The 12,450-nt window shown below is 44.4% G+C and overlaps 1 protein-coding gene across 1 annotated transcript in view; it reads left to right on the top strand.

The window, feature by feature from the left end:
• The window catches only part of RRP15 (ribosomal RNA processing 15 homolog), a 49,040-nt gene extending 36,844 nt beyond the window's left edge, over positions 1-12,196 (top strand). Inside the window, exon 5 of the mRNA XM_085887343.1 lies at positions 11,168-12,196. Within this exon, the coding sequence (XP_085743469.1) occupies positions 11,168-11,314 (147 nt within the window). The 3' untranslated portion in view covers positions 11,315-12,196. The remainder of the gene's footprint in view (positions 1-11,167) is intronic.
• The last annotated feature ends 254 nt before the right edge of the window (positions 12,197-12,450 follow it).

The raw sequence follows: 12,450 nt of genomic DNA, 5'->3' as shown, positions 1-12,450 counted from the left end.
ATCAGGCAGATTTGATTAGAATCCCTTGGAGAACAAATATGCCAAATTTGATGCTTGTATCATCATTTGCAAGATTCCTCTCAAAAATTGCTGTTATCTGCCCCACTAAGTTGCTGGAATTGAAACACTTCAGGGCACGTTTATTTTCTCTTTCTTTGCAAATTATACAAACGGGGGCATCATTTGCCATGATCTGTAAATAACAAAAAGGGACAGAGACCAATGCATTATTTGCCACATTGTAACAAAAGACAGAGATGGTACGACTCCAGTAGTCAACTTTCAGGGTGAACTCAACATTTTCAAGCACTAGAGTTGGCATTGTAATATTTCACCATAAAAAAACATGGGGATAGACAACTGATTTGTGATATTATCATGCAGTGTTTTTCAGATATTAATGAAAATAGGTTTTTCTGCAATGGCGTTGCGAACTGAGTGGGTGAACGAAATATTTACACGGTAAACTATACATTTTCTAGCAATGATGCGGGTGTCAGTGTAATGATTGACCATGAAAACATAGGTGTGGACACCTTATTCGTTATATTTTCATGCATATTTTTTCCAGATATTGAGCAAAATAGGTTTATCGGTAATGGCGTCACTAATTGAGTGATTTCTGGGGGAAAGCCATGAGTAAAGGCCCTGTCACACCTTGACGATTTTGCCAACGTATGCCTGACGTATGCAAAATTGGGCTAAGACGCCGGCACACGTCGAATACGTTATGGGTAAGTTTGTATATGTTAAGAGCACGCAGAAAAACATTGCCATATGTCGTAGTACGCTGGCTTTCATCGTACTTTGCGGTTGTCCTCAAATTTTAGCATGCTTGAAATTTTACGATGTATGCCAGCGTATGACTCGCACGTTCTGCTACGCTCGCCATAAGTTGTAGGCACATTATGCGATCGTTGACACGCTTCGACACACGTTACTTGTAAATTACTCATCAGTCGAAACGCGTCGAGGTAATGATTAGCGTACCCGAAACTTATTTATAACCTATGAGTAACGTGTTGTAGGCACGTTACACGATCGTTGCACACACGTCGAGGCACGTTACTTGTAAGTTACTCGTAAGTCGAAACACGTCGAGGTAATGCTTAGCGTACCCAAAACTTATTTCTAACCTATGAGTAACATGCTTTTAACCTGTGTAACGTCCCTCCAACGCATATTGACGTATGTAGACGTATTTGATTGACGTCTTTTGGACGACCACAGAACTTACTGAACGTGTTTGTAACTTACAGCTACCGTATAATGGCGTATTGGCAGCGTTTAAAAAAAAAAAAAAAAAAAAAACAACCAACAACAATAACTTCCGATATTTCGTCATGTGCCGTTACGTCACGTCCGATTGCCTCTTCAGTTTGCTCATGTCTTATTCTTAGTTCCTCCTCTGTGAATATTTTCTGTTTGAGGACATTGTCACGTCGACGTCGAAACTTCAAAGCAAATGTCCGAATATATTTTAAAATTCGTGATAGACTAAAAAAAAAAAATAAAAAAACAACAACAACAACTTCAGATATTTCGTCAAGTGCCTTCACAGAGCCAAGGAGAAAAAATAAAATGTGCCTTGATGGAGAAAATAACTTTCGGGTATGCTAAACATTACCTCGACGTGTTTCGACTTATGAGTAACTTACAAGGAACTTGTGTCGACGTGTGTCAACAATCGCATATCGTGCCTACAACTTATTCCCAGCGTAGCGGAACGTGTGAGCCATACGGCGAGTACGTTGTAAAATTTTCAGCATGCTTGAAATTTCACGACTTACGAGACGTACCACGAAATATGACAGCATACTTCATCATTTTTCAGCGTGCTCTTAACGTATACACAACTTACCCATACCGTATTCGACGTGTGCCAGCGTTTTAGACACATTTTTCATAGTTCGGCATACGCTGGCTAAATCGTCAAGGTGTGACTGCGATGTTGACACTTCCAATTTCCAGGCGGTTATGATTTAAATCGGCATGCGGCAGGTTAACAGGCTACGCCACGACTTCGTCGGCGATACGTGCAGCGCGCTATGCCCAAGTTAAACTATCGTTGGGCATTCGTTGTGAACGCCGACAACAGGCTAAGCATTCATTGGTATAAGTTATCTATAAGACAATGAAACGTTCTGTGCCCGTTACTAATATGTTATGCATACGACCAACACGTTATGAATACGACCAAAACTTTTTAAAAAAACATCAAAATTTCAGCGTACGCCAACGTTTTACATACATTTTTATACGTTGCCATTGCTGGCTAAATCGTCAAGGTGTGACAGCGCCTTCAGACCCGGCAGCAATGCATTATTGTGATGTCGGTGGATGATCCCATCAGCCTATGAGGTCAAACATTCCGGTGCTTTTCACTTGAATAAACCTTCTGGGCTCTTGGACTATTAGACTCTGGAGCAGTGGAAACCCGTTCTCTGGGGTGATGAATCGCGCCTCACCATGGGTTTGGCAGATGCCAGGAGAACACTTTCTGTCCGAATGCATAGTGCCAACTGTCAAGTTTGGTGGAGGAGGAATAATGTTCTGGGGCTGTTTTTCACGGTTCGGACTCAGCCCCTTAGTTCCGGTGAAGGGAAATCTTAACGCTGACATACAATGACATTCCAGATGATTCTGTGCTTCCAACTTTGTGGCAACAGTTTGGAGAAGGCCCTTTCCTGTTTCAAGATGACAATTCCCCCATGCACAAAGCAATGTCCATACACAAATGGTTTGTCAAGATCAGTGTGGAAGAATCTGAATGGCCTGCACAAAGCCCTGACCTTAACCCCATCGAACACCTTTGGGATGAATTGGAACGATGACTGCGAGCCAGACCTAATCGGCCAACATCAGTGCCCTCCCTCACGAATTCTCTTGTGGCTGAATGGAAGCAAATCCCCACAGCAATGTTCCAACATCTCATGGAAAGCCTTCCCAGAAGAGTGGAGGCTGTGAAAGCAGCAAAGGGGGGACCAACTCCATATTGATGTCCATGATTTTGGAATGAGATGTTGGACGAGCAGGTGTCCACATACTTTTGGCCACATCGTGCATCTCCTCCCACACCTTGATGATCCAGCCACAGATCATCGCAAGGTCGATCTTTCTCATCTTCCAGATGAACGTCGGCAGTCTCATAGCCAACATAATGCTCAGCCGACGTAGCAACGGGAGTAATGGGGAAAGTTAAACCAACATGCATGTGGCCAATGCTCCTCAGAATCCGAGTCAAAAATCCTGGCGGGAAAAGTCATGAAATGTTGATTTTTTTTTTTTTTTTTTTCAACTGATTAAAATACCAAGTCTGGGAAATAAGAAAGTTCGTCTGTGGTGATTCTACAGAGATGCAACTCGTGTTCCTCGAAACTTGGGTCGAATACAAAAACCGGCAAAATAAGAAAGTTCATCTGGTCGACGTGAGTAATCCGCGAGAAGCAAGTTAGGAACTGCTGATAGAAACGAGGAAGAACCAAAGGAAGCCAAAATAACCGAGCAGCACCGGTACTTCTTAAAGCTTTACTGTCCCACATGGCTCCTCGCTCTCGTGCGGTTCTTTTTCTTCTTCGTTTTATATCCATTTTCTGCCCTCGTCTAGAAAAGTACTCTGGGTTGATTGGGTTGTTCCTGGTTTTTAAACCATTCCCCCGTTATCCAGCATTTGCTAGCATAGCGTCAGTTTGTAAGGAACAAGCTTGGTGGATTAATTCTGCCTGCATCAGATGTTTATGTTGAAAATGATGCATGTAAAGATATAGTGACCACTGCAAGGCCCTTGTCTATCCACCCCTTCTACGCACGAACAATGATGCCGACTGGAAACTTGTCTTTGGGCAGCGTCTTCCTCTTGAGAAGCTTGCCATGCAAGCTTATTTGAGGTGGGTGCTCCGTTATTGGACTCTAGCTATTGTGAATAATTATTATTTTGATGTGATACCAGGTGTTGTTCTTCTTCTTGTTCTTGTTCTTCTTATTTTGTGTTTAATGGCATTTTCAGAGCTGCGTGGCTCTCTCTATATACGCCACGCAGCTAAACAGTCTCCGGTTTTTTTATTTTAATTTTTTAAAATTTAATATCCACACACAGTTAATAAAACGCTGTACAAACTCTTAACCTGAACCGATTTTCAAAATTTGAACAGCGGAATTGAGCTCAACAGCAGTTTTGACTGCTACGAAAGTGTTCAATTTGGAATATGATTGAAATTCAGCTTTGATCGTTTTTAAGACTAATTTTTATTTATTTATTTTTCCATACCCACGTCCCCAACTTCTACCTTTTTTGCCGATTTAAAAAAAAAGTGCAGTTTATACACCGGAAAATAAAGTACATCTAAATTGGTCTCCAAAGCCAGTCGCTGACTGTGCATCCTCCGTCCTACAAAGTCCTACCTCGGCACACATGAACTCCTCTCCACTGACGAGGCTTTATTCTGCAGCTTGATGGAACGCTACTCTCCCCGCTGGACTGGTGCCCCTGCTCACACCTTGCTCAGCTTGACGGCTTTCAAAATCATTGGAATCTGTCGTGATTAAGCCGAGTCCATGGGCCTATCACCTTCACTTCGCAGACAGGTCAGTGGTCTCTGTTTTCAACCTTCTCCTTACTACTGGTCTTGAACCCTCTGCCCTGTCCGTGCTCTTTTTCACCCCCTGTGTCCTCCCCTTCCCCTCTTTCCCACATCCTTTATCCTCCCAAGTCTCCCTCTATTTTGTCCCTCAACCCTGTTGCCAGTGTGTCTTCCCTCCCCCTCTTTCTCCTCCTCTCTTTGGTTTGTTACATTCTCGTTCTGTGTGTGTCTGTGGATTTTCTTTTTCCTATTTTTATTTTTCTTCCACAAAATAGTTACTAGATCAGGCTGTTCTTTTGGAAGGTCCTGCCCTTTATTTTATTTGAACCAACCCATTGTCTAAATCCTGGACAGGGATTGGATTTTTCTCCTGAGATTTTTCTGAAACGTGCTTCTCATCTACTCAAACATCAGCAGCACTTTCCTCGCAGCTCTCGGGGTTACTTGTTCATTGTGTGCATATGCCTACACATCCACTTGGAATTGCACCCAAAGTGTATATTCGCGGTAATTTGGAACTAATGGTTATAGTTTGTGGGAAAGCTTTTAAAAGCATCTAACCCCGTTAATGTGAGCAGTTTTTCTGTCCACTGGTGGCTCCTATCCCATGTTGGATAGATGCCATGCTATTACCCCACACCCCCACTTCCCACTGACTATTTTGTGGACTTATTGGCCTGGCGTCAATATGATCAAATATTTGTACAAGCTGCGTTGAAAGCCGCCCTGCGCCTGGGCCCTGCAGCTGGTAGCAATTAACAGGGAGACCATGACTGTGGTGGAGACGACGTCGTGGGACCGTGCCACGCACCGTGCCAGCCGTTCCGTCCTTGCCCCGCCAGGCTTCTGAGCTGGGACATGCCGTGAATACGAGGGCCTGCAAGTGATTAACATCCCTTTACTTATCCTTGACCACTCTTACAATTCCTCTGTTGGGCGTTCATCGATGTGTTGCACTTGGATCTTTAATTCCCAGCTTTTGTGCTGAGGTGTTTTGGCGAAAGTGTATAAAGCAGAGCAACGGAAAGAAGTGCTTTCGGATTATTTGCCACCTTTTGTTATTTTGTTTTTCTTGTTTACATCTTGCGCTGTGCTCATGAAAGCACGACGAGCCATTCTCCAATCCAGCAGATTGATCGGGAGCTGGCTTGACGCATTTCGAAGACGTCGGAGCATTGTTTTGCAGGGTAACTTTGGGGTTATAATGTTTCAGCATTTTAATGCCCATGCCCTGTTACCCTTCAGATATTGGATTTGCCACATTGTGTGGATTGGCATCAAATGTACATGAGATTGGACACTGGTCTGCGCATGCAGAGTACCCCTTTCTCTGAAGGCCATTGATGAGCGAACTGGGTTTTCATTTTCCTGACTGTTAAGGTGACGCATGGCCGGTTCCATTTGAGATTCATTTTATTTTCACAAGTGTGGAATCCTAATCTTTCATACTGCTGCTTTCAGTTTAATTTTAATCCCCAACCTCTGGTATTCCAGTTCATTGTCCTCACCACTCGGCCACCACTGAATCTGGCGTTGATGGAAGGATTTTGACTGGGGAAGGGTGATTGGGAACGGACAATGAGAGTCGTGGAAGAATTAGGCAAGTGGTTGAAGGATAACAGACTGACATTGGACGAATGTAAAACAGGCAGACTTGAGTTAATGGTAAATCGGAGCGGAAGAGATTGTGGTGAGGTATTTGGGATCACGAGATGGTGCTGAAGGACTGGAGGGAAGGTTGACGTTGAAAAGATGGGGATCGAGTCTCGACACTCCTGATCTCACGCTGATCTCATGAAGGAGAGAGAGAGGTAACCGGTCCTTCTTTATTCATTTTGAATACTTATCTGTATTAATTGCTGTGTCCTGCAAAACTTCATTCTGCTCTCTCGCAGATATAGCGAGCTAATTCTGTGACTGAATCTGTCTTCGTTTCCGTAAAAGTAAGAACTAGTCGTACTGGTGGGGGTTGATTTGTGTCGGCGGACGTGCGGAGCAATGGATGGAATTGACAGAACTTGATTGAGGAATGCTAACCGGTGTGGGACACCGCTTGAGAGACGGTGCAGTCAAGCTGCCAGAGTGAGCAAGTGGGGGGGGGGGGGGGGAAGGGAAAAATAATTTGTGGAAGTGCTCCCGTGAGGAGTTTGTCAGGCACTCGGAAGATGCTTGACCGGTGCTCGTGGGGAGAATGCCCGAGGCCAGACTGGTCAGCTTGATCAAATTTCCAGACCCTTTGGTGTTCAGGTTGTTCTCTTGAGATGGCCAATGAAATTCTTGTCTTTCCTTTGGGATGTGTGAATGCAATGCAAGCTTGCTTTTCTGTGGACCATCCTGAGTGATACGCTACATTGTCAGTGACAGGAGGTACACGGGTGTGCACCATTTCACCTCCGCGATTTGGAGAACCTCGTGACCACGTAGGATTGTTGAGGAGTGTGGCTTCGCTTTTGAACAATCCATCGTTTTGTTCAGTCCTCTACTTTTTTGTGGGTCAGGGTGCTCTGGCCACACACTAAGGCATTACTTGTTCTTCAAGCCTTTCTTTGCTCGCTATTAACCTTTGGACGTGACGTCAAGAGGAGCAGTCGGTGATTACGGTGGAATTGACTGCTAAGTCTTGTTGATGTTCATCAGCTTTGGGCTTGGGGTTTGTTTGAGCAACTGAAATGTGATTGATAGCTTTTTGTTTTTGTGAGTGGCAAATTAAAACACCTGCAAATGGCAAGCAGCTGGCGAGTCTCCTTAGATTTCTCGATGCTTTCGGAGCATCGGATGGGTGGGAGGATAAGTCGGATGTGCAAATCGGCTTCATCCAAATGACTTATTTGTCATTTGCGATGAGATGGCAACAGGATTGTGAACCACCGGTGTTCGTGCACTGTCCATCGTGGTGGCACTGTTCACGAACGATTGGTTGTTGGAAATGGAGCGGAAGGTTTCCAATGGAGTGAAAGTGGAGCAGGCCACCCGCTTTGACGCACAATGCCACTGTTGATGTCTTGAGGCTTTGCCACCCCCAGGCCCACATTTCAGGATAAATGTGTTCCTTCCTGATCCTGTGCCACTGTCCAGATCAATATTGGCTTTTCCAGGCAGCTCTGCGGTGGTCAGTGTGCCATAGAATTTGGCATGACTGTGCTGATAGTTAACCGGAGCTGCTTCTTGAGCGAAACTTGGAATTCCTCGCCATTTAGCTGTGGTGATGGCAGTTTTCCGTGCCACATTTCCTGCTCTCTGCCCTCTTATTATAGTGGATGTTATAAAGTTGTGTTGTACTCTTATCGTGCATTGGCCGATGTTTTGCTTTTGATTCGGGAGAAATTTCATTTTCACGTATCGTAAAAATGCTTCAGTCTTGACTGTGTATTGACAAGGTTTAATTGGCTGATGAAACCAGTACTGTCCCTTAACTTTCCACAGTGTGCCTGTTGGTGGGAGGGATACGACTACTTTAATAATTTTCAACATCTTGTGGGGTCTGCCGAGGGGGATGTCTGACGGTCTTTTCACGAACCGGCTTGCTCGGTCCGATGTTCGATTTGGCCGGTTATCTCTTCAATAACTCGCCTACGCTTCACAAAACACGCCGTAGATATTTTGGTTCCAGCGTCTAATAATCGATAAATGGGACACCCAGATTAACGTCCATCCGAGTGACAGGGCACTTTAAAGAATATCTTGCCTGCAAAGCACCAATCCGACGGTTTGCATAATCTGGTTGGGAATCGACATAGGACGAGACTGCTCAAAATCAAATGTGCAACCCCTGAACTGTCCCATTGGACTGTGTGTTAGCTGCACTGGGGAAACCTTCCATGTTTTCAAGTTCTTCACTTTCTTTGCAAGCGGTACGTCTTGATGCAGCTACACAAAGCCGGAGTCGTTTACTGTTAGTACCGTTCAAGACCTTCAATGATTCACAGGAAGTTGATGATGCAGCATGTGTGGTGTCGTCACCTCGAGCAGTTTTAATTCCCAGCGCTCTTGTACGAATCCATATTCCCAAGTCTCATCAGTTTCGAGGATGACTAACAATTCTCGAGCCGTGCGTTCTAACCTTGTGCGTTACATACTGGAGGAGGAAATCTCCCGAACGCAAAGCTTGAGCATGTACCGGTCACGGAGAATTACAGGTAAACGCCTACATTTAAAGTTTTCAGTCATTCTGATTTATGTTTTCAACTTCTGATGTTGAAACACCTTTGGTGGATCTAAGGTAACTCAACAAATCCATCGATTCCTCTTCAATTCTCGGATTGGCAGCAGAGCTAAGAGGAGAGTTGGCGTTAAGATGTGAAGTTTGGGTTTGAGTCGCGGCCTGGATGTAAACTGTTGTCCTGATGCTCTGCAAGCCAGACGTCGCATCACGGAGCGCACAGTCCAATTGAGGGGACGTCACACCATCTATGCCATCTGTTAGCAGTTGCATACGAACATGAAAGATCGCACGGTTAACTTTAGACAAGGCAGCCATTGTACGCAGGTACTCGAACCAAGTTCCAAAAATCTGGGGTAGGGACACTGCATCACGATGCAACCAGCCGACCAAATTAGTAATGGAATCTCTGTCAAATGTACCTTTTCTCTGTAGATTCGGTTTCCTCCATCTCTCATGCTGCCAATAAAAGGTTAATTACCTCCACCACCGAAGGTGAAGGAGGTTATGTTTCCACCCCTTTGTCTGTCTGTCTCTATACAGGATATCTCCAAAAGTTGTGGACCGGTTCGGTGTGTGACAAGGATGAACTGATTAGATTTTGGTGAAGATCTGGATCTGGATCCGACAACTAGAATTTTTTAAAAGTGATTCTTCACCATTGACAGATGGGGCCAAAAATGATATATAGCACGACATCTCAAAAAGTTGTGGACGGATTCAGACGAAACTCTGTGTGTGGCAAGGGCTAATTGATTCAATTTTGGTGAAGATCCGAATCAGAGAATTATTTAATTTTTAAAGTGATTCTTCACCATTGAGAGATAGGGCCAAAAATGATACATAGCACGATATTTCAAAAATGTATTGATTGGGCCCAATATGTTCTCTTGCATCAGGCATTATGTGGCGGAGGTATGTGCTCTACCGAGTGCGCTTATAGTATTTATTTATTTATTTCTGTTTCATGCCCAGGATTGAGTGAACATTATTATTGTTATGTTTGTGGGGTAGATGGAGGAACTTTATAGTAAAGATAGGATTGTATAGTACAGCACTGTCTGTGGATGAATAGAAGACATCTCAATGAAAATCAAGTTGGGGAAACTTGGGCCAAGAAAAGTCGAAGAGGTGGAGGTGCTGTGTTAACTCGGTAGGGTTTAAGGCTAGTTCTCCCCAGTATGCGATTGCTCCTCTGTGACCTTTTCCATGCCAACAACAGAGCCGAACGTTTCCGAGCAGTCAAAAACCCCGCCTTCCCAGCTTTGTACCAGCATGCCCCCCCCCCCCCGAGACTGATGATTGGAAGGTGTGATGTAAGTGAGAGGATGATAGTGTGGAGACGGCAGTCAGAACATATTGGACCTCTCTGGCTTCTCCTTGACACAGTCAAGAAAGCAGCACAATTCTCGTTCGTGCTGGTGTGAATTTGTTCAAGTACTGAAATTGACTGTTTGGATTGAATTGAAAAAAAAAAAAAAGTACTCCATTGACTGTTTGGCTGGGTCATGAATTTTGTACGTTTGAGAAGAGAAGAAGAGGAAGAGTGCGTCTCTTGGCTTTGTCTCGGAGCCACAGCAATCTCCTTGTTGTGTGATCAAGGAGAAAGGTGGTGCTATTTGGTGTGTCAATGTGGGAGCGGTGTGGCAATCTCAATCGTGAGAAGACACTGTACGGTGGTTTGAGGGCCCTGGTGTTGAAGACCATCCACGTAAATTATCTCGCATACGTGATTGCGAGGAGCGATTTAGCGCATTTTTGCGGTGCGTTTCCTGCACGGTGGCTATTTGCTTTTGAGGATCGCCAGGCTTCGAAAGGGTCATCTCTGGATACACAGCTAAGTACCGGCATAAAGGGAGGATTTTCTTTTATTTTTACCTTTCCCCCTGTTTCTTTGTGACTGAGTGGAGACGTCTCAAATTAGGCTTGGTTTTACCTCACGTTTCATTTTCACTCTTGATTTATTTTCATTATAACTCATTGATTTTATGCTAATTAAACCATCATTTGTTGAAATTACTTGCATTCGTTGACTTGTGGGTTCGCGAATAAACCCGTGTGCTTCCGTCCCGTGGATATGCTTCGCCGCCTTCCATCTCGCGCCATAATCTCCAAGGATCTCGGCTGTTCTCCTCCAAGGAAAACAGTTCGGCTCCCTGTCCAAGTCAGTGTTAACTGCCTTGGACACAATATCTGAAGGGTGATGTTTTGATTCATATTTTTGCCATGTGTTTGCATGTGTAACATAAAGATGGCTCCAAAACCGATGACGCGGCAGAGGTGTATTGATCGAAGGCAAGCTTTTGCATACCACATGTATTGAAGATGAGTGTTTGTGCTGTGCTAACGACGGAGCGATGAACTTTGAACTTTGTCATTCTCACAAGGAACGTTCTACCTGACTTTTTGTTGTGCTCTGGATTTGCAGCCCGATGAGACCGAGCAGAGCAAACAGCCCACCTGGAGCATCCTCCGTGACGACTTCATGATGGGTGCAAAAATGAAAGATTGGGACAAGCAGAGCGACAATGAGGACGACGAGACTGCCGGTGGTGTAGAGAGCGATTCTGAATGAAATGGCGTATTCGCAATGTTTGGGGTGAGCTCATGAAGAATGGCCGTCGGGATTTTTGTCCAACGTCGGAGTCTACTCTCCAACCGATGGCTTCTCCGTGGTTCTGGTGCCTCGTCTTACCGTCCAGGTGGAATGAGTACAATTGGAAAGGCTGTGCGTTCGGTTGCGTTGGAGATGGACAGGTTATTGTTTTTCAATATATCTAAAAACGTTTTTATCTTTATTTTTTTTTTCACAATCTTGATCATTCAGATCTCTTGCAGGACGGTTTAAAATAGATTTTGAGCCTGTGTGACAAAGCAGATGTTTGTGATTTCTGACGGACTGTCTTTCTCTTTGTCTGTCTGTCTCGCTTTGTGTGTATCTATGCTCTGCCTGCTCTGTGCAAGTCTTTTGGCTCTCTTTGACTTGGCTCTACTTTTCTTTTGTCTCGATCGTTCACTTCAGTCGTGTGACCTGCAGATGGCGCGACTTTCAAACGTTTAACGAGAGCACCGATTAAACAATATCCAGCGTTTTGCTTTATTCACACAGGTTGGAACCATCCGAATCTCCAAAACAAATTTGGAAAATGAAGGGAGAGTTAAAAAAAAGAAGTGTGTGTGTGTGTGTGTGTGTACACGCCCACACACTCACTGTCGATCGATATAAATTGTAAGGCAAGGCCATTCTGGAAAAAAAAAGAAATTGCTGTACTTTAACCGGAAACGGAACGCAGACATTTGCAACAACAGACATGGTACTTGGACATCCGATCCCTCGTAAGAGTTGTCCGCTCGATTGGGAACACGAGGATGTGCCCAAAACACCAGGCAGGTCCTTTCATCCAATGTTCACCAAAGCATTCGTTTGGTTAATGGGACGATTCAATATCTCTCCACCCGACGACTACATGTTAGAAACTGTCACGTCGATCAGGATCAGTTTGTCATGAAAATGTCATCTTAAACCACATTTATTTCTGGTCCAACATGGCAGCTGCTTGGAGAGGAGCATGAGGGAGGGGGTGGGGTGAATGAGATGCTGGGAGAACACCTAGAAAGGAATGCCTTTTTGTAAACGAACCAAACTGGCTTTTTGTAAATAAAATGTGAATTTACAAAATGTTCGAGTTTGTTGTGATACAATTAGAGATG

This window comes from Eptatretus burgeri, chromosome 7, assembly GCF_056783735.1.
Source record: "Eptatretus burgeri isolate ZD-2024b chromosome 7, Ebu_testis_v1, whole genome shotgun sequence".
In the NCBI taxonomy this organism is placed as follows: domain Eukaryota; kingdom Metazoa; phylum Chordata; class Myxini; order Myxiniformes; family Myxinidae; genus Eptatretus; species Eptatretus burgeri.
This window is presented reverse-complemented; position numbering and strand designations above follow the sequence as displayed.